Source organism: Pongo pygmaeus, chromosome 1 (assembly GCF_028885625.2).
Source record: "Pongo pygmaeus isolate AG05252 chromosome 1, NHGRI_mPonPyg2-v2.0_pri, whole genome shotgun sequence".
NCBI classification, from domain to species: Eukaryota; Metazoa; Chordata; class Mammalia; order Primates; family Hominidae; genus Pongo; species Pongo pygmaeus.
The window spans coordinates 35,064,582-35,083,738 of NC_072373.2; the positions used below are offsets into that span (position 1 = coordinate 35,064,582).

General features: G+C 43.3%; 1 protein-coding gene across 4 annotated transcripts in view; it reads right to left on the minus strand.

The window, feature by feature from the left end:
* Positions 1 to 19,157, minus strand: part of SMYD2 (SET and MYND domain containing 2) — a 56,387-nt gene that overhangs the window by 17,713 nt on the left and 19,517 nt on the right. For 2 of the 4 annotated variants that reach the window (XM_054452486.2, XM_054452470.2), the window contains exons 2-5: positions 14,132 to 14,195; positions 4,511 to 4,621; positions 1,277 to 1,337; positions 445 to 569 (exon numbers count right to left, since the gene is read on the minus strand). In XM_054452486.2, coding sequence (XP_054308461.1) covers positions 445 to 569; positions 1,277 to 1,337; positions 4,511 to 4,621; positions 14,132 to 14,195 — 361 coding nt within the window. The remainder of the gene's footprint in view (positions 1 to 444; positions 570 to 1,276; positions 1,338 to 4,510; positions 4,622 to 14,131; positions 14,196 to 19,157) is intronic. The other 2 variants (XM_054452476.2, XM_054452551.2) reach the window with 2 other exon arrangements.

Sequence of the window (19,157 nt, forward strand, 5' to 3'; positions counted from 1 at the left end):
CCTCAGGCCATCACAAAGGGCCCTCCTATCAGTGCAGCCTTGGTTAGAGTGAAAAAACACTACAGATAGAACAGAAGGTTTAAGAGAGTAAAAGTAAAATTTAATGTAGGAACTTCAAATGGTCTTTTCTTTGCAAAGAGCTTCAAGTATGCCAGAGTACCAGGGCACTGACAACTCCTTTGTTTTCATGAACTCTTTGTGAGGCAGAGGCAGAGGCGAATTTCCTACACTCCACCCATCAATGAGGGCCAGCAGAGGGGACCTTGATCTGCTCAAGGTCACCGAGCAAGGCTATGGCAACACAGGGTCCAATTGGCTCAGAGCTTCGTTGTCAGGAAGATGCCATCATTCTATTTGCATTCATCTTCACTGAGTGCTTGCTGGGGAGAGGGCCTTGGAGAGGGAAAGGCCAGACTGAGTGTTACCTGCTGCCGGCATCCTTACCTGTGCAAAGAGTACTATGAGGCTATCATTGTCAGGGAATTCGAGATGCTTGGAGTAAAAGTGATGGAGGGCAGCTATGTCACTCTGAATCAAATCCTTCTTCTCATTGTCTAACTTATCCAGATCTGTGGATAAATAATCCATTATTCACCCGGGGATTTCTAGCTACATCCTATTTTTGCTGTAAATGATATAGAGGAAAGGAAAGGGCAAAAAAAAACCCCAAAACTAACATGTTGAACCCCCAGAGAACATTCTTCCCCATCACTTGGTTTAACTGACAAACCCTAGGGAAAGAAAGCAAGCCATTTCTTCCTTCTCTCCCTCTGATGAGTAGAAGTCACTCGGGACATGAGATTTCCACTGACTGTTAGCAACGAGGTCAGGGATGGGTAGCAATGACTCATAACCAGCCTCAGCCTAGTCAAGGGCCCCCTAATTGGCCTGGGAATCTGGGCCATGGTCAAACAACTGGACAACCCCTGATTTCATGGCTTTCAGTAAGAACATCAGCTATTTAGAGGACTGCAATTCAGCAAAGATCCAAAAATATTCAGCATGCCAAGAAGGCCAGCAGGAGGTAGCTCAGGGTGCAATAATTCATCTTGGGAGCTCCTACGTCCTTTAATTATTTCCTAACAATCCTGTCAACTCAGAAGAAAAAAGCTAAAAGTGCTTTTCGAAACAGCACAAAAGTCAAAATAAAAACTAGTAATTAAAGAAATCACTACTCCTCTGAGCACAAACTAGCCCGTTCCTCGCTTCAATCCTGCCCAACCCACGTGAAATCTGTGGCTGAGAGAACTGCGCAGCTGGTCACAGAAAGACTTACGTGATTCAAACTCCTTCACAGCTAACAATTTTTCTGAAGGTGTTCTCTCTGGGTGGATCTTCTAGCAATTGGGGAAGAAATCACACAGATACAGATTTTTTAACAACCAGTGTAATAAAGTGGCACTTTCACTTTTACATCAACATAAAGAAAAAGTAACAATTCTTAAGGAAGTAAAACAAGCTACTCAAGGACTCCACCACTAGGGCTCTCCACCGGCCAAATCCAAAGACTCTTGAAAGCGCTTTTTAAAATGTCTACCGTGTACCTAACACCCTGATAATACTATGCACACAGTAGGCTCAGAAATGCCTGTTACGGGAAAGAACAGGGCCGGAAAACAACTTTTTAGGGTCCTTACTTAAAAGGACTGGGTCTACAGACAAACCATCCTATTTATTATTTCTCCTTCTAAAAAGGAACAAAATCAAACCCCCCATCCATTTTACACTTTCTTTAAGCATAGGCTAAAATGATCTCAAATTCTGTGTTTCAAAAAGAACACTTTTGGTTGTATCTGTGAGCCCAGATTCACTTTAAACGTGTTGCTGGCTTTGTTCTAGACACCCCAAGAGGAGCTAACAATAGTAAACCCGCTAGGCTTTGAGAACATGAATAAACTTGGTGTTGACAAGAGTTCAAAGGCAGAGCTCAGGAGCTGGCCCAAGGCCGTGTCTTTGTAATCTGGCTATTCAATTTGGGGATACAGGTGGTCTAGCAGGGCACGCTCACCTCCCTAGTTAACATGTTAAGCCTCCCCTTGGTAGTTTGGTAGCCTGTCTCCCCTAATCCTTTGCAAGCTACTAGAATACAAATGGTCTGTTTTTTTAATCATCAAGTCCTATAGAGATGAAAAGATGGGCAGGTAACTTTCATTTAATACACTATTAGTAGTAGTAGTAATTATAATAAAACTTGAATGAAGCTTGTATAAACTCATCTTTGCATTCAGACTACCCTCCTGGTGCCAAAATATTTCAATAGTTCTTTTTTAGAGCAGAAATCTTCCATTCACGGGATGCATTTTTATAAGATTTATAAGTCATCTCGCTTGGGAAAGCTTTTCATTCAGGAAAGTCTACCAGCCTCTTCTGAATTCTTAACATATCACTATAAATATCATCAATAATTCAGGGGAACAAAATGATAAAACACCAGCTTGGCCACCCAATCCTCCCAAGATGCACAGAGATCCCATCTGATGACTTACTGACTCTGATACCTCACCCAGTCATCCTATTCCCTCTGAATCATTCAGCCCAAATACTCTGCATAAATTTAAAAATAACTGTTATTAAGGATCTGAAAGTTAACCTCCTGCAGGGAAACAATTCTGATGTTTTGGTCTCACTCTACAGGCAACCCATGAATGGCTTTTGTTACTCTCGGCTGGCTGGCGAGGTAGCATTTCAGCAAGCACCTGACCCAAGCTGAACATAGCTGAAGGATGACCTCAGAGTTTTGAAATGTTCTACTTCTGTTTACACAGCCCAGGATCCTAACTTGGTCTGGGGACAGATACATGCTAATCATTTCCATCACATTTGGCTTAGATTAAAAAATAGAAAAATTTTAAGGGTGGAGGAGGGCTGGTAGGTATATAGGAGAAGTGGATGAAATTTCAGTTGTTTTTTTTTTTCATTTTTAGAGACACTCTCATTTACTTTGTTGCTCAGGCTAGAGTATGGTGGCACAATCACAGCTCACTGCAGCCTTGAAGTTCCGGGTTCAAGCAATTCTCCTGCCTCAGCCTCCAGAATAGCTGGGACCACAGGTGTATACCACCACACCTGGGAAATTTTTTTAATTTTTAAAATTTATTATAGAGAATGGGTCTCACTTTGTTGCCAAGGCTGGTCTCAAACTCCTGGATTCAAACAATCCTTCTGCCTTGGCCTCCCAAAGTGCTAAGATTACAGGTATGAGCCACTATGCCTGGCCAAAATTTCAGCTTTAAAAGATTTATAGTCCAGAGGCCCTGCCACCAACTTCTCTGACAGCACTGAGAAGCAAGACCTCCACAGCCTGGACATACGCCTTCTAAACCCCACACTGCCTATTTCATTGGATCACAAGGACAAGTTCTATGGCATTTTCCTGTCCTCTTTTTAGTTTGGCCTTCGAAGATTGGGTGTCTAACTATCATGCAATCAGCAAGAACGAACCAGATCGGGGGAGAACAGTCAGTGTGGCAGCTAAAGCAATTTCATCTTGGATGCTGATGTACCATGTTGATTTCTGGTTAACTCCTGCTCTGGGAATGCTTCTAAGATTTCTACTTTATCTATGGCTACCTTAAATCCTGCCTTAGGTCCATACAATCTTGAGCACAAATCTTGCTCTCAGGCAGATCTGCATAGTATCCTTGCCTTTCCTTGTAACTGTTGTACACATTTCTTTCCTATGGTATATAAGCCCTGGGTCTGGTGGGCAATGGTGCAAGGATCCACCATCTTGTCTTGCTGCCACCCAAGACATAGACATGGCTTCAGTTCATAAGTCCTAGTAAATGTTTCTAATAAACTACATTTGTCAGCTTCTTTCTTCTGTCTCTCAGCTTCCTTAGTCTTTGAGGGTAAGTTTGCATAGGCCTGCCCACCACAGAACAGTCAGAGTTGGCATCACTTCTGGAGAAAGCCATTGATGACTATCCTCTGTTTCCATCAAGGGCACCTCTTTCTTTCCTTCTTCTTCACTTTTTTTTTTTTTTTAACTCTCTTCCCTTCTCCCTTGCCTCTATTTCTACTTTTCCACTTTTTCTCCTCTTTGCACATGTCATAGTCAAGGCTGTTCCATCCAATTCTTTGCCTGCCTATGCACAGGCAAGAAAGGAGCCAAGAAAGAGCAGAATACTACACAGGAAAGGGGAACAGAGTACACTCTTCATGTCAGAATGGAAAGACCAATCTGGTTCCCTAGGAAGCTCTAATTATTTGGGGTCAGGCTTTTCATGTCATGTATTTCCATGTAGACCTGTCATGAAAACAGCTCAGAATTTCAGAGCTGTGGCTATGCTCCTGGTCTAGGGTAAGCAACATCCTAATTGCACAGGGCGCACAACTAACCAGATTATGCCTGCAGTATTTTCCCCACCCTTGTCCATATGGATATGATAGGAAATGTAGACTAAGGATGTTTAACGAGAGATGGTTACCAAAGGTCAGTTACTCATCTTTCTGACCTTTAAAAGAAAAATAAAATAAAATGCACTTGACCATTGTCCCATTTCCTCACCTGTTTGGCCAGAATCCTTGCTGTTAGTCTTACAGTCTCTGAGGGATTCCAGTTTTCCCCAAAAACAACCATGGGAGAACATTCCAGCTTGTGCATGGGCCAATCTTCTTTCTGGGAAGATTGAAAAAAACATTATTAAAAAACAGCACATACACTAGAATAAAGTGTGAGAGGAGAGGATGCAGTGAGTCCCCCTAGTTAAGGTCAAGTAAAATATGTTTCCTTTTGGAAAACACGAGGATGCTCACAAAAGCTAGAGATAAAAACATCCTTTAAGATAGGCAGGATTGTATGACCTTCACTCAGGCCTGGTCAAGGTTGTTGGGATGAGAAGATCTACTTTGTGTTTTTTCCTCAAGCACCTCATGGCTTTCTGCAGCCCCTCATTATTCCAAACAACACATACATCTTTCCATCATCTGTGCAGGCTGTCAAATTGCAGAGGGAGCGATTTGAGTATCAGCCATTGATTTGGCTCTCTTGCCTCACAGTTCCGCTCTGGCTTTGTTCTCACATCAGGGCAAATAATGGAGAGTTGACTTACACAGCAATGAGTCCCTTTTACAGGCGACTTTTTAAAAAGCACAAATGAGGGTTTCATGAAGGGCAACCACTGGAAAGATTTAGGAATAGTTAGGACTTCCCAAAGATGCACTGGATGAAACAGTAGTATTCTTTCTTTCCTTTTTTTTTTTTTTTTTTGAGACGGAGTCTCGCTCTGTCGCCAGGCTGCAGTGCAGTGGCGCGATCTCGGCTCACTGCAACCTCTGCCTCCTGGGTTCAAGTGATTCTCCTGCCTCAGCCTCCTGAGTAGCTGAGATTACAGGTGTGCACCACCACGCCCAGCTAATTTTTGTATTTTTAGTAAAGACGGGGTTTCACCATGTTGGCCAGGATTGTCTTGATCTCTTGACCTCATGATCCACCCGCTTCGGCCTCCCAAAGTGCAGGGATTACAGGCGTGAGCCACCGCGCCTGGCCTAACAGTAGTATTCTTTCTATCATATGCCCTGAAGTTTCCCTGCCCCAGGTAGAGGATGAAGGATATTTGCTGCTGGAAGGGTGGAGGCGCCATCACTTGAGATGGGGAAGGCATGAGAGAAGGACACCATGGTGTTTTGGAGGCCGAGGGAGGAAAGTACTTTGAGGACTAGGGAGTAAATGATGATGCCAGTGCTGGAGACAGGCTTAGTGTGAGAGGACGGAGAATGTGATCTGGGATCACGGAAGCTTGATTTTCATAAAAACCAGTTTTGGTGGGATGATAGGGTAAGAAATGACTGGGTGCAGATTCAAGAAAGAATGAAAGGAGACACAGCTTAGAGTAGTGAAAAGTTGCGGGGGATTTTTTTTTTTTTTAGATGGGAAATATCAGAGCACGTTGTATACTGATGGGAGCCCTTACACACTGTCTCTTTCACGATGGAATTGGGTACTGTCCTGCTCTGTCCTTTACCTTCCCTAGCTCAGAAAATGGCCATAAATGCTCAGGGCAGGAAGGCTGACATGGGCGGATCACCTGAGGTCAGGAGTTTATGATTGGCCTGGCCAACGTGATAAAACCCCATCTCTACTAAAAATAAAAAAATTAGCCAAGTGTGGTGGCATGTGCCTGTACTCCCAGCTACTCGGGAGGCTGAGGCAGGAGAATCACTTGAACCCAGGAGGCAGAGGTTGCAGTGAGCCGAGACTGCACTGCTACGCTCCAGCCTGGGCAACAGTGTGAGATTCTGTCTCAAAAATAAAAATAAATGCTCAGCCCAGAAAGCTAGAGTCATCCTTGACGCTGCTGTCTCATTCACACTCCACATTCAGTCAGTTCTGGCAAATCCTCTGTCTCTAACTGGAATCTGATCACTTCTTAGCTCCCCAACCTTTCTACCCGGCTGCAGCCCCAACATCTCTCATGACTAATGTCCTGCCACTGCCTTCTAACTGGATGCCCGCTTCTGTCCTTGCTCCCATGGACTAGGTTCCAGAGAGCAGCCTGAGGGATTCTGTTGACAAAACTCAGATCAGGCCAGTCCTCAGCTCAAAACCGAATGGCTTTTCTCATCCAGGCAAAAGGCCAAGCGCTAAAGGTGACCTAGGAGGCCACACGTGATGGGAGCGCCCCTGCACCACCCCCAGCCTATCATCTCCTACCGCACTCTCGCCTGCCTCACTGCACTTAGCCACAGCAGTGTCCTGGCTGCGCCTGGAGCCATGTACCTGCCTCAAGGCCCTTTGCACTTGCTCTGTTTTGTGGCTAGCACTCTCCTCCCCTGGATATCCATGTGACTCCGTCCCTCCTCCTCTCCAGCCATTGCTGGAATGTCACCTTCTCAAGATACCTGCCACAATCACCCTGTCAGAAACAGCACTTCCCCATCATTCTCCCTTTCCTTGCTTTCTGCTGCTTCTTAGTACTTCTCACCACCTGAGCATATTACATATTTATTAGTTGTTTGGTTTAGTATCTGTCTCTCCCCAGGAAAATAAAGAAACTTTGTTTTGTTCATAGCTGTAACCCCAGAACTGACAACAGTGCCTGGCATTTACTAGGCACTCAATATAGTTGTTGAAGGAGTGAAGATGTCTCCCTACCCCCTTCCCTCCACCCTGATCCTCCAAGAAGGAAGCACATAATGTCACTTAATGATTTAATGCAGTCTATGGTACAGCCCCTTAGCTCAAGTTCTGGGCCAAGATGTTCTGCAGAATTAAATAACGCCGCGCCAAATATAACTAAGAGCAGGGAGGAAAAGAAATGACAAGATATGCACAAGGGAGAAGAGAATCTGTTTTTAGCCAAAGCCTAAAATGAGAGCATGGTGATGAGGCGAAGAGGTGGGAACAGGTGGGTCTGGCTCCCTGCAGACTAATCAGCTCCCTCCTCAGCTGCAGACCAAAGAGGAAAAGACAGAGATGACCCTCCGGATACCTAAGGGGATAGGAGGACCTACCAGCTGGGGACAGATGGATCATTAACAACTATAGACAAATGCCCACTCTGACTCCAGTAACTCCAAGAAAACTCCAAGACATAATCTCTGTCCCTAATGGGCCTGCAAGCTGTTGTTTTCTGAACTGCAGGTGGTGCTTTGGTGTTTAGCAACTACAATGAATTCCTGGGAAGTTAAATATGAACATTTATTAATATAATTATTATTTATAAAATATAATCAATTTATTAATGTAGTTGATTTAAAATTAATGTCACTGTAAATATTACATAATGGTGACATTTATTGATATAAATGTCCTCAAAAGGAAGGGAATCAAACACAAGGAAAGCTCTGGGAGGAAAGCAGAGTGCTGTCAAGCAGGAGGGCTGCTGACCTGGGACTCAAGAAACCTGCATTTTATCCCCACTCGCAGCGAGCAGCTGTGTGACAACGCAGGTCTCTTAATCCCTTTGCGCCTGTCTCCTTGGCTGTAAATAACATGATCCCTAAGTTACTTGGCAAGTCCAGAATTCTGAGTCTGTGAGTTTACACCTTCCAACAGTGATAATCAGATATCAAGCTTGAAGACTACCAACAAATGTGGGCCAAATAGGAATCATCGGGCATTCATCAGGCACAAAGGATCCCATCAGCGGATCCACAAGAAGCACTCAGAACAGTGCCTGGCACAGGCTGCGCTCTGAAACATTGGTAATTGTTCATTCATTCATTCATTCAACAAGTGCTGCAACTGACCCTAGAGGCAGGGATGGGAGATGAAGTCTTTGACTTCAAGCAGTTTATGGCAATGTCAGAACCAAGATAAAAGTAAGAGCACCTACAATTAGATACCGTCCCACTCATAGCAGTTAAAATCAGGTAGCTGGATAAATTCAAGAAAATGCAGAATCAGGTTAAATTTCATCAAAGGAAATTTACCATAGTAATAATGTTTCACTTTCTTTTTTGAAGGTGGATTAACGGAGAAAGGGCAGAGATACAACACGATGGCACTGCACAGCTTTAATTCTTAAAAAAGGAAGATGTGATAGTATCTAGTAAAAATGTCAGGTTTTAAGCATATTTTGATACATTCTCTTCTATCTTAGAGATGGTCCACATATTTTAAAGAACCTGACAGCGGCAACTACCCTAGTTTTGCCTATAAGAAATTATAAGCAACCCGACTGGACAAAATTGAAAAAAAAAATTAGGCTAACCTGATGAATAGGAATGAATGTTATAAATTACTTTATTTTTGAATACTGGAAGTACTGCTGTATGCAGAGTGATTTTGCAACTCTTTATGCTTTTTTAAATGTTATCAATTTTTCTAAAACTTTTCCCACTATTCTTCAAAATTCGAGTTAGTGCTCCTGCCCTGACTGCAATACTTATAAAATTTTCTGTAAACTAGGATCTCATTTTCAAAAAAAAAAAAATTAATAAAATAGACATATAAGCACAGAAGGGATTCAGGAAGATATACACCAAAGTATTCTCTCAAGGAACAAGATTATGAATACTTGTTCTGTTCTTTTAGTCTGCACTTTCTGATTTTCCCATAATGAGGACAGACTGTGGAACTTAATCAAATCCATAAAAAAGGTGAGATATGGAATTTTTCATACTGATCGTCCTCTTTTAAAACTTCTAATTCATTTTCAACTAAGATAATAACTACTGTGCATGACTTTCACTTTTGTGCATAGTCAAAAATGCTTAAAGATGCATAAAGAGTTGCAAAATTGTCTCATGGTACACCAGCATTTCCAGCACTGGAAGAAAAGAGTAATTATTATGGCATCCAGTTTTCTGCTAAGCAAATAGGTTGCCTTCCTTGATAAGGAGACTGGATTTTCATCATGACGTCCCTTTTCTGCCTCTAGCATTTGGTGTTTCTATTCTTCTAACAACAAACACAGCCCACCTGTACGCATCCACATGTTATTTCTTAAAATGTGGAACAGGGAGAAAATGTCACAGGATTTCTGCTTTCCACTAGCATGATTCTTGAGAAGAAGAGTGCAAAAGCAATCAGGTGGACACCTGATCACCTTATACAAAGATGGCCCGTGCTGCTGAGCTACCATCACTAGGACATATGCTTTGTTTTCCCAATATAAGCGATGAGACATACTCAGTCATTCACACACATTTCTTTCTACTGGTGATGTTAAAAATTTAGAAAAAAAGAGTGGCCCAAATTTAAGATGCTTCCTATTGCTGATAGGAGTGAACTGAACCAGGATTGAACCTACGACTCTGGCCCCATTACACTAATCACCCATAACAACAGCATTTATTAGACATGTTCTATACTTCAGTTATTTTCTAGTCAATGATAAGGGCCTACTATTTTCTCGCATGCTCCTCATACACACTTAAAAAAATCCCTTCCTACTTTCAAAGCTTACTCATAACACCCTCAGCTGCAAAACACAAAGGTTTTCTTCTTTATATTCATTAGAGTTAAGAAATATACCCTAGAAAGTCCTATTGCACAATGATTATTCTATATAACAACTTTCTAAAACTCTTCTCTTGAAAATATCCTGGTACAATTTATGGGTGAGTGGGTGAATGAGTAATATACTTTGTTTCCCAGGTGTATTTAGAAAAATAAATACAGTTCATTAAAACACACAGGTTACAAAATAACGCGCCCAACTAAAAAGGAATTTCTGTTTCTTTTGTATTTCCTCCCATTACCCTTTCATGCATTAGCAATTAAAATCTTTCCTCTGGCACCATCACACTGAGTCAAGTGAACTAAGAGGAAAGTAACGGGACAAGATAGAACCAAATTGTATCAAATAAAGCAAAATCCAAAAGCACTGCAGACAGAAGAGGGCTTGGGGAGAACATACACCATGGCTAGGATCCCCTAAGAAGCTTTACTCCATGTAAAGAGGAAACCCCCAGGAAGCAATGTGAGCCTTTAGCACTCTTGAAGAGGTGTCTGGCCAAGGCAACAATGGACGCAGCTCTCGCCTTTCACATCCATTGAAGGCCACTTCTCTTTCTCTGACATTCCCACAGCACCTCCTTTCCTAGAGGGCCCTCACTTCTCCCAAGCACACTACTGTAAAGGGGTGAAAGCCCTCCCCAAGTAGTATGTAAAGTCTCATCTCTGTTCTGCCACTGTTTGACCTTGGGTGATCTTGGGTCACCCAACCACTTGGGACTACGCTTTCTTATCTACTGACACGTTGAACTCGATAACCTCCATCCCAACTCCACCATCTGCTGTGTGGCACTGACCACCTGATGACTCCAGGGGGGTAGGGCCTATCTTTGAGGAAGGACCAGTTAATTACTAGCAGCTGAGGGCCATGCTTTCTTAGGTGGAGAATCACTCAATTACCTTCCTCATCGCTGCTCTTGTTTTGTGCCACGTTTTATCCTTTAAGCAGAGCCTCTACTTTGATCCCATGCAAGCACTCCCTTAAGCCGAACCCTGAATACATTTTTATCTGGAGCAAATGCCCCAGATTCCTCCCTAATGATTTCCTTTACGAAGCCCTTGCACTACCCTTTATTTCTAGGCACTTACTTTTATTAAACCTTTATGCCTGCTCTATCTCTTTATAATACACTGCCCACACTTATTTAGTTCTTCAGTACTAAAGGATGAAAAACCTTAATGGTCATTAGCCTCTTCCTTCAGCAGTGGGAGACAGATGAAACAAAAATGAAACTTACAGGTCAGATCCAGCCTGCCACCTCTAGAAACAAGAGGCTTCAGGAGCTACGGTACCACTCACCTCCTAGGAGGGTACTTTGGTCACCAGATACTTAACAGAAGCACAGGAAAGCAGAATTGCAGAAGTAATCCCCATTGCTCAGGGTGCCCCTGCCCGGGAACTGAGTGAGCAGCAGGGGAAACTCCATCATGAGGCTGGACACAGCAGGCTCTCTCGGCCTGCAGCCTTGCAACAGTAGAATCCCGTGACTGTTTCCTCCATCCTGGGGTTCCTTGCTCCCCAAGCAATTGTCTCATTATGAAGCGACCACTTGTACAGTTTTGTCTTCAAGGGCAGGAAATCTAGACTGTTCAACTTCTTGTTGTAGAGTAATAAACTGACATTGTGGCACATACAGGTTGGGATATTGGTTAATGTGAGCCTCCCTCAAGGGAGGACACCCCTCATTGCACACTTACAAATGAGGTCTCTGGGTCTGCAAATCTGGCATTCTAGGTCCTGGGGGCAGGGAAACCATAAAGGGCATCTCAAATCCCAATGTGGGCCATGACGATTCATCAAAATACTGCCACCTCATGAGGTCTAACAGAAGATCGTTTAGCAGCGTGCTCAAGAGACTCAGACTCGGAGCTAATTCCACATGCCACACACTCTGATGGTACTCATTAATACACTGTTCACAGCTACTTAAAGGAGTTAAGACTCATTTTGTAATAAGCCTTATTCACACGATGTACACCATCAGCACCCTCAAGTTCTTAGAATCCAGTCATTCTCTCAGGCTGAAAAACCAAACCCCTTAAATCAAAACTATGCTGTTTATTTCTTTGCATAAAGCTAAGCTTTAGTCTAGCCTGAATTACACAAATTCGATTTTCCTGTGGACTGTAATATGTTTATACTAACTCCTCACACCTATATATAGGGTTACAGCTTATATAAAACTTTAATATCTATCACATCACGTGGTCCCTAACTCATCAAGGTGGGCACCATTGTGCTCAGTTCAGATTTAAAGAAACTGAGCCTCAGGGATGTTTCGTAACTTGCCAATTTATTTCTTTCTTTTGAGACAGAATTTCACTCTTGTCACCCAGGCTGGAGAGCAAAGGCGCGATCTCGGCTCATGCAACCTCCGCCTCCCAGGTTCAAGCAATTCTCCGGCCTCAGCCTCCAGAGTAGCTGGGATTACAGGCACTCGCCACCACGCCTGGCTAATTTTTTTCTATTTTTAGTAGAGACGGGGTTTCACCATGTTAGTCAGGCTGGTCTCGAACTCCTGACCTCAGGTGATCTGTCTGCCTTGGCCTCCCAAAGTACTGGGATTACAGGCGTGAGCCACCGCGCCCGGCCATAACTTGCCAATTTCATAGAGCTAGTAAGTAGCAGAGCCAGGACCTGCTCCTGGGACCATGGCCTCCTGCTACTCCATGCTGTATGATCTGAACTACATGTGACTCCCTATGCTTGCTTTGCTACAGAATGGAATGAGTTAATTTTTCTAGAAGTGTTTAACTTACATATAGAAACAGCTAACTCACCTGGCAGGCCTAGAATCAAACCATATATGTCGCAGGGCCTGCTGATCTCTACAATGCCGTTGCACTACTCTATCTACAATTGGTAGGAGCAAAGTATGATCTTTCCTCTTCAAAAGAAGGCACCCTCCCCGAAAACTCAACTATGAGCTCCATTTATATTCTCACTGCCACACAGGCTGACAGCCTCCGGGAGCCTGCTGTGGGAAACACAGGGAAGGGGACGGTGCATATGGTCTTCAGAGCCAAGGCAGAGTCTGAGCTTCCCAAGCCAAGGTCTCAGCCTGTGCTTCATTCTGGGGAGGGGCCGCTGTCCCTGGGGCGCTACAGTCAGATGAGACACCAGGGCTTAGCAATCTCTCCCACTGCTAAATAATGCTCTTTGAGGCCTTTCAGAAGCCAACAGTGTAGGGAGGTGAGAAAGAAAAAAATGAAATAGTGGGTAATCCAAAGTAGACTGGGGATGGGGCTAGAGGGTGGGGATGGGGGAAGGACAACACCAGGTATGGAACAACAAAAAGAGATGCAGATATAGAGAAAATCTTCCCTGTCCCGTAGAGCCACCCTTTAACAGCATCACCATTTCCCAAGGTGTATTAATAGGTTCCCTTTAAAAATAAATGCCACGGGGTGTACAGAGAGATCGAACAAGAAGGCTTAGAAATTCACAATGCCATACTAGTGCATTAAAGACTATAACAGGTTCTGAAGTAAAGAGACTACGTTTCCCTAAATTGTCTGAACGTGAAATGCATTTTCTGTGGAATACCTACGAACATTTTGTGGAACAAGTGTTTACTATAACAGTTTGGAAAATACCACTCTTAGGCCCTCAAAGAGTCTACCAAGAATTCCTCCAACATCCTCCTTATTAACCTTCCCATCCCTACATTTCAGGATTCATTTGAGACTCATCCATGCTGAACCCCTCAGCCCTGGCTGCTCCTGAGGCACTGGCCCCAATCACGAGTTCAGAATAGCCCCCCTCTGGCTATACAGAGGCTGGACTAGGGGCTCATCTGAGTCTCACTGCAAGCAGGTTGGGTTCAAACAGCCCAAGGGTAAGATGTAGCCTGCTGTGGAGGGATTTATAAAAATACAACAATAAAAACGTTAAAAACTTAAAGACAGCATTTTAACATTGTTTATTTGTCATCTCTGCATTTTCCGTCTGTGGCTGCAGTCCTTGGGGCAGACTTGCTAGCACATCTGCCTGTATCTAACATGGTCTTCTCCTGCACCTCAATTTTGGTGCTGCATGCGGCCTCAAACTGTTACTGCCTATCACTGGCCACCTGTGAGGTCGGGGTCAGCACACATCCAAGGATACCCAGCCACATCCTATACTTTCCAGCTCTGGCTACAGGAGGGCGCTGAGGAATGCCATGACAAGGAAGAGGAGGACTTCAGAGGAAATGAGGCCCTCCCTGCTGATGGCCCAGCACCTACCTGACACTCCACATTGCAGTAAAATGCCTGCTTGCATCTTCCACATTTGGACAATCCTTCTTTCCTTAAAAACAGAAAGGGCACTGTAGTGGTGAGAGGCACAGAAACGTGAAGCTGTACATTTTATCATGCAATAACAAAAGCCACTTGGTTGGAAAGCAGAGCCAAGGTTCACCGTACCTTACTCTCCCACCGAGAAGGTGCATGTTCCTTAACGAGAGTTTGACCAGATTCAGCCCTTGAGGAGTGAGTGAGTCAAACAGCGCATGCACTCACATTTACCAAACCCACCAGTATGAAGAGCACTGTCCAAAGAGATGAGGGACAACGGCTCTGACTGACTGGTGACCTGGCCAAAGACACCAAGGCTATGAATATCATCCGCACAGAACTATTGTACAGGTCAGTAGTTCAGGGCAAGTCAAAGTTCTCATGTCCCAATTTTCTCATCTGCTAAAGAGGCACAGAAATAAACAAAACCACGTTGAAGGTTTGACCCCATGAAGATGGAGTGTTGGGGTGCACCTACTCTGGTGAAAATCCCATGTGAGTGACAACTCTCATTATTTAGAAATTGCAAGTAATGCAAAGATGGAATTTAGTAAGCTAGGACTATTCGAATGTTGTCCAGAAAGCTAAGCTTAAAAGTGCAACCTAGGAAGTGGAGATAGATTCTTTTTTGTTTGTTTGTTTTTTTTGAGACAGGGTCTCACTCTGTCACCCAGGCTGGAGTGCAGTGGCATGATTCTGGCTCACTACAGCCTCGACTTCCCGGGCGTAGGCCATTCTCCCACATCAGCTCCCCAAGTAACTGGGACTACAGGGCATGTGCCACCATGCCTGGCTAATTTTTGTATTTTTTGTAGAGACGGGGTTTCACCATGTTGCCCAGGCTGATCCCCAACTCCTGGGCTCAAGCCATCCACCTGCCTCAGCCTCCCAAAATGCTGGTATTACAGGCATAAGCCGCCATGCCCCCGCCAAGAGACAGATTCTTGAATACGGTATTATGGGATCTGATTGCTATACATACCCATTTTGTCAGTGTACTATTTAGCTATTCTTCTGCCTCTTCATAATGGGGTCAATTCAACTTATTCATTGTTATATTATTTTCCTGCTTCCCATAAAGGACAGGGACATTGTTGCTTCCCAACTGTTAGGTGCTCGCCTGTGTATTGTGTGAGATGAACCAAAGCTTTTTCAAAAGCTGAAAAGCCACTGAATTAAGCCACATACTACAAAACTCTACTTTTTTTCTGAAGTAGGGAACAATTACATTGTCTAAGTCAGAGCACAATTGGTAAAACCTGCTGTCGAACTCGTGCCCATCCCGGTGAAACCAGCTTCTGGACTTGTGGAGATACCGACACCACGAAGCGGCTCCGCTGCCGCAGAGCCACCCTGTGCCACCTCGTCCCCCCTCCTCTGCAGCCCAGCAGAGCTGATGGGGGCGGGGGCGTGCGCGGTGGGGGCTGACATCTTATAATACGGATATACATATTGTCACGCTGCAGAATCCTCCGCTGCTTCTCGTCAGCAAGTGGTAGTCACCACACTCCTCCTACAGAATCAAGGAAGTCTTCCAAAAATTCTACTGTTGGAACTAAACAGACTGCCTTGCAGCTTTCATGACAGCACTTGGATTCCAAGAAGCAGACTGAAGAATGTGGGAGAAAAACGCATCTTGGGGTTGAGGCATAAATAAATATTCCAAGTTTGCATACCTCAATAGTTCAAAACGGAACCCGCTAATTTAGCTGATGTATTCTCTGGCCTAAAATACCCCCCCCGTCCCCCAGGGTGTATCTGAAGGGACTGAACTCTGACTTTGCATTTTGGAATACAGAAGAAACAAGATGCACAGACCCTTGCTCTCTTGGGAAATGCACTAAAAAATCACGGTGAAGTGACTCGTCAGCAAGCGCTGGGTGATGTGCACTGTGCAGAAATGCCCAGGGGAGGAAAACCAAAGACAGCAGAGGCAGGGAGGAAGCTTGCAAACTTCTTTCCACAGAGAGGTGTGTCAGGAAATAGATAACGGTGGGAGATGCTACCCTTTAAAAATGTCTATCCGAAAAGTCATCTTTAATGTTTGTTTTTATAGGGGGCAGGTTAGAGACCTCTGAGAGTTTGGTTGAAGCTTTTAACTTACTCTAATAACCCACCTTCTCCCCCAACCCTAATGAAACAAAAGAAGTCTGTAAAATTTCAAGGGCTTTGCTGAGCTGTTAAATGCTGAACAACAACAAAAATTAAAGGCTCAGGGGCCACCTAAAAGCCCATATGTAGGACCAGCAAAGAGCCTCTGACACCAGCGTTAAGACCCCCTGATGTAAGAGATTAGAAAATTATCACGGTTAAAAAGATATTTATTAGCTCCACAACATACAAAAAAAGCAAGGGTTAATACAGGTTTTCTTGCATAGAAACCAGTAGTAAAGTTAACCTGAAACCAATACTTGTTTGCAGTCTCCACGTAACATCCCAAGGAGAAAGTAGGCAACTAGGCTCTAGGGAACTAAGAAAGAACTCTAGTGAGATTTCATCAAAATAATACCTCTCCCAAAGGCTGGCCTTCATTCGAACCAGCTCGTCACCAAGTCCACAGCCACAAATAATAAAGAGCAGGAAGTAAAGGCTAACTTTTCAGTCTTGGCAATATGATATGTCATTTCTACTATCTATCTCAGTGATTCTCAAGAAGGTCTGCAGACTGCTGGGGTCCTGGAGACCCTTTCAGGGAGTTGGTGAGAGACAGAATTCAGATTATTCGCTTTTTTTCTCACTGTATGAACATTTGCAATGCAGAAGGTGTAAGGCGTAAGGCGTAAGGCGTAAAGGTTCCTGAAGGGTAGTAAACCTTCAGATGCCTGAGCGTAAATCAAAGCCCAGGAAACACTGTATTCTTTTTTTTTTTTTTTTTTTTGAGACAGAGTCTTGCTCTGTTGCCCAGGCTTGAGTGCAATGGCACGATCTTGGCTCACTGCAGCTTCCACCTCCTGGGTTTAAGCAATTCTCCTCCCTCAGCCTCCTGAGTAGCTGGGATGACAGGCATGCGTAATGACACCCAGCTAATTTTTGTATTAGTAGAGACAGGGTTTCACCATGTTGGCCAGGATGGTCTCGAACTCCTGACCTCAGGTGATCCGCCCGCCTCAGCCTTCCAAAGTGCTGGGATTACAGGCGTGAGACACCGCACCTGGCTGGAAACACTGTATTCTTTACTGCCACACTGGCAGTTAAGAGGGGGAAAGCCAGTCTCACGAATGTCCCTGATGATGCAGTAATGAATATTATTTACTAAATCTCGATTCTTAAGTATATATGTCTTTGGCATTGTATAGTGAAGTGGGAAGAATGCAAAAAGTATTTCTGCTTCATACTGAAGTCCAGTGGGTATCTCATGGAAGAGCACTGGTGTGATCACTGGCATTGTAAACTGAACTAGCCACTTTCTTCTTGGAAAAATTCCTGGCTTTTTTTTTTTTTTAACTTGAAAGAACAGTTTTAGATAAACTGTGGTTATTCAGACTTGAGCATTTGGCAGACATATTACTGAAATGAATGAAGTGAGTCTGTCACTTCCAGGAAAACAACACTTGTTGCCAATGATAAAATTTGAGTTTTCAAGCAAAAATTAGCATTTTGGAAAACACAGATCTGCCATCCTGAGCTTGACAGCTTCTCAATACTGAAGACTTACCTGATAAGACTAGTGGTAATATTAAGAATTATGATTTTTTTGATATGGTTTGATAAAATGAGTAAATTTTCAGGAGATCTGTACAATCTAGGTAACTAATTTTTCCAAATGGCCAATGACACTGTTTTAAAAGTTATGCATGGCAAAAAAAGTCATTCCAAGTGTAAGGCAAACCAGTGGATTTTATGTCATTGAGTACATAAAGTTCACAATATGGCTTCTGATTGCGCATCACAACTTTTAAGACAACATCAATTATCAAAGTTTAGTGATTAATCAAATAAGAACATCCACATTTAACTGAGAAGAGTATCGAAATACCCTTCCTCTTACCAATTACATATCTCTGTGAAGCTTTATTTTTGCTACATAATCCAACTAAAACATAACATGACACACTGAATTCAGAAGCATATTTGAAAATCCAGTTGTCTTCTATAAATCCAGACATTAAAGAGACTTACAAAAATTTAAAACAAAAACACTATTCTCAGTAATTCTTTTGTTTTGGAAGATATTTCTCACAGAAAAATGTTAGCATAATAGTTGTCATTTTAAAATGAATAAACCTTCATAATTTTCTGTTTAACTTGACATATGATACACAATGATTGCTATAACTCATATAAACAAAAGCTCTCTGTGGTTCTCAATAATTTTTAAGAGTACAGAGGGACCCTGAAACCAGAAAGTTTGAAAACTGCTGATCTATTTTAGTAATCTCATCAGGTCTAAGAAGAAGCTATTATTATTCCTATTTTTCAAATGAAGATAATGAGGATCTTAGACGTGAAACAACTAATCTAACATGGTCACTCTGCAAGTAGGTGGCAGACCTGGAATTCACACATTTTGTTTCCATCGTGCTGGAGCATCCTTCCTTGAGTGCTCTGACGATGGTTCAGGAGGGTAGACTCCACGCAGCAAAAATAGTCTCTCTACGTGAGTGGATAAGCTAATAGTAACAACAAAGCATAGGAGAGGCATGCTTTACTCTGGTCTGCATAATGCCCCGGCTCCAGTGGTATCCCATTAATGTCACTTTGCTTTAAAGATGCAATGGGGAGGGGATCCAGGATCATTTTTCAAAATGAGATATGGGGAGGGAACATCCGCACAAAAGAGCATCTCTCAACCCATTGTGCTCCAGGAACCCATTTCACTTGAAACAGATTGTAAGAAAACAAGGATTGATGTATTTATTGTGTACATAGAAGGTCCCTCCTCTCATTCAGTATTGTGAGCCTACATGTTTCTCCAACAGATCCTGGGAGAGTCCAAGCTGGATCATGTCCTCTAGGAACCTTGTGAGAGAACACT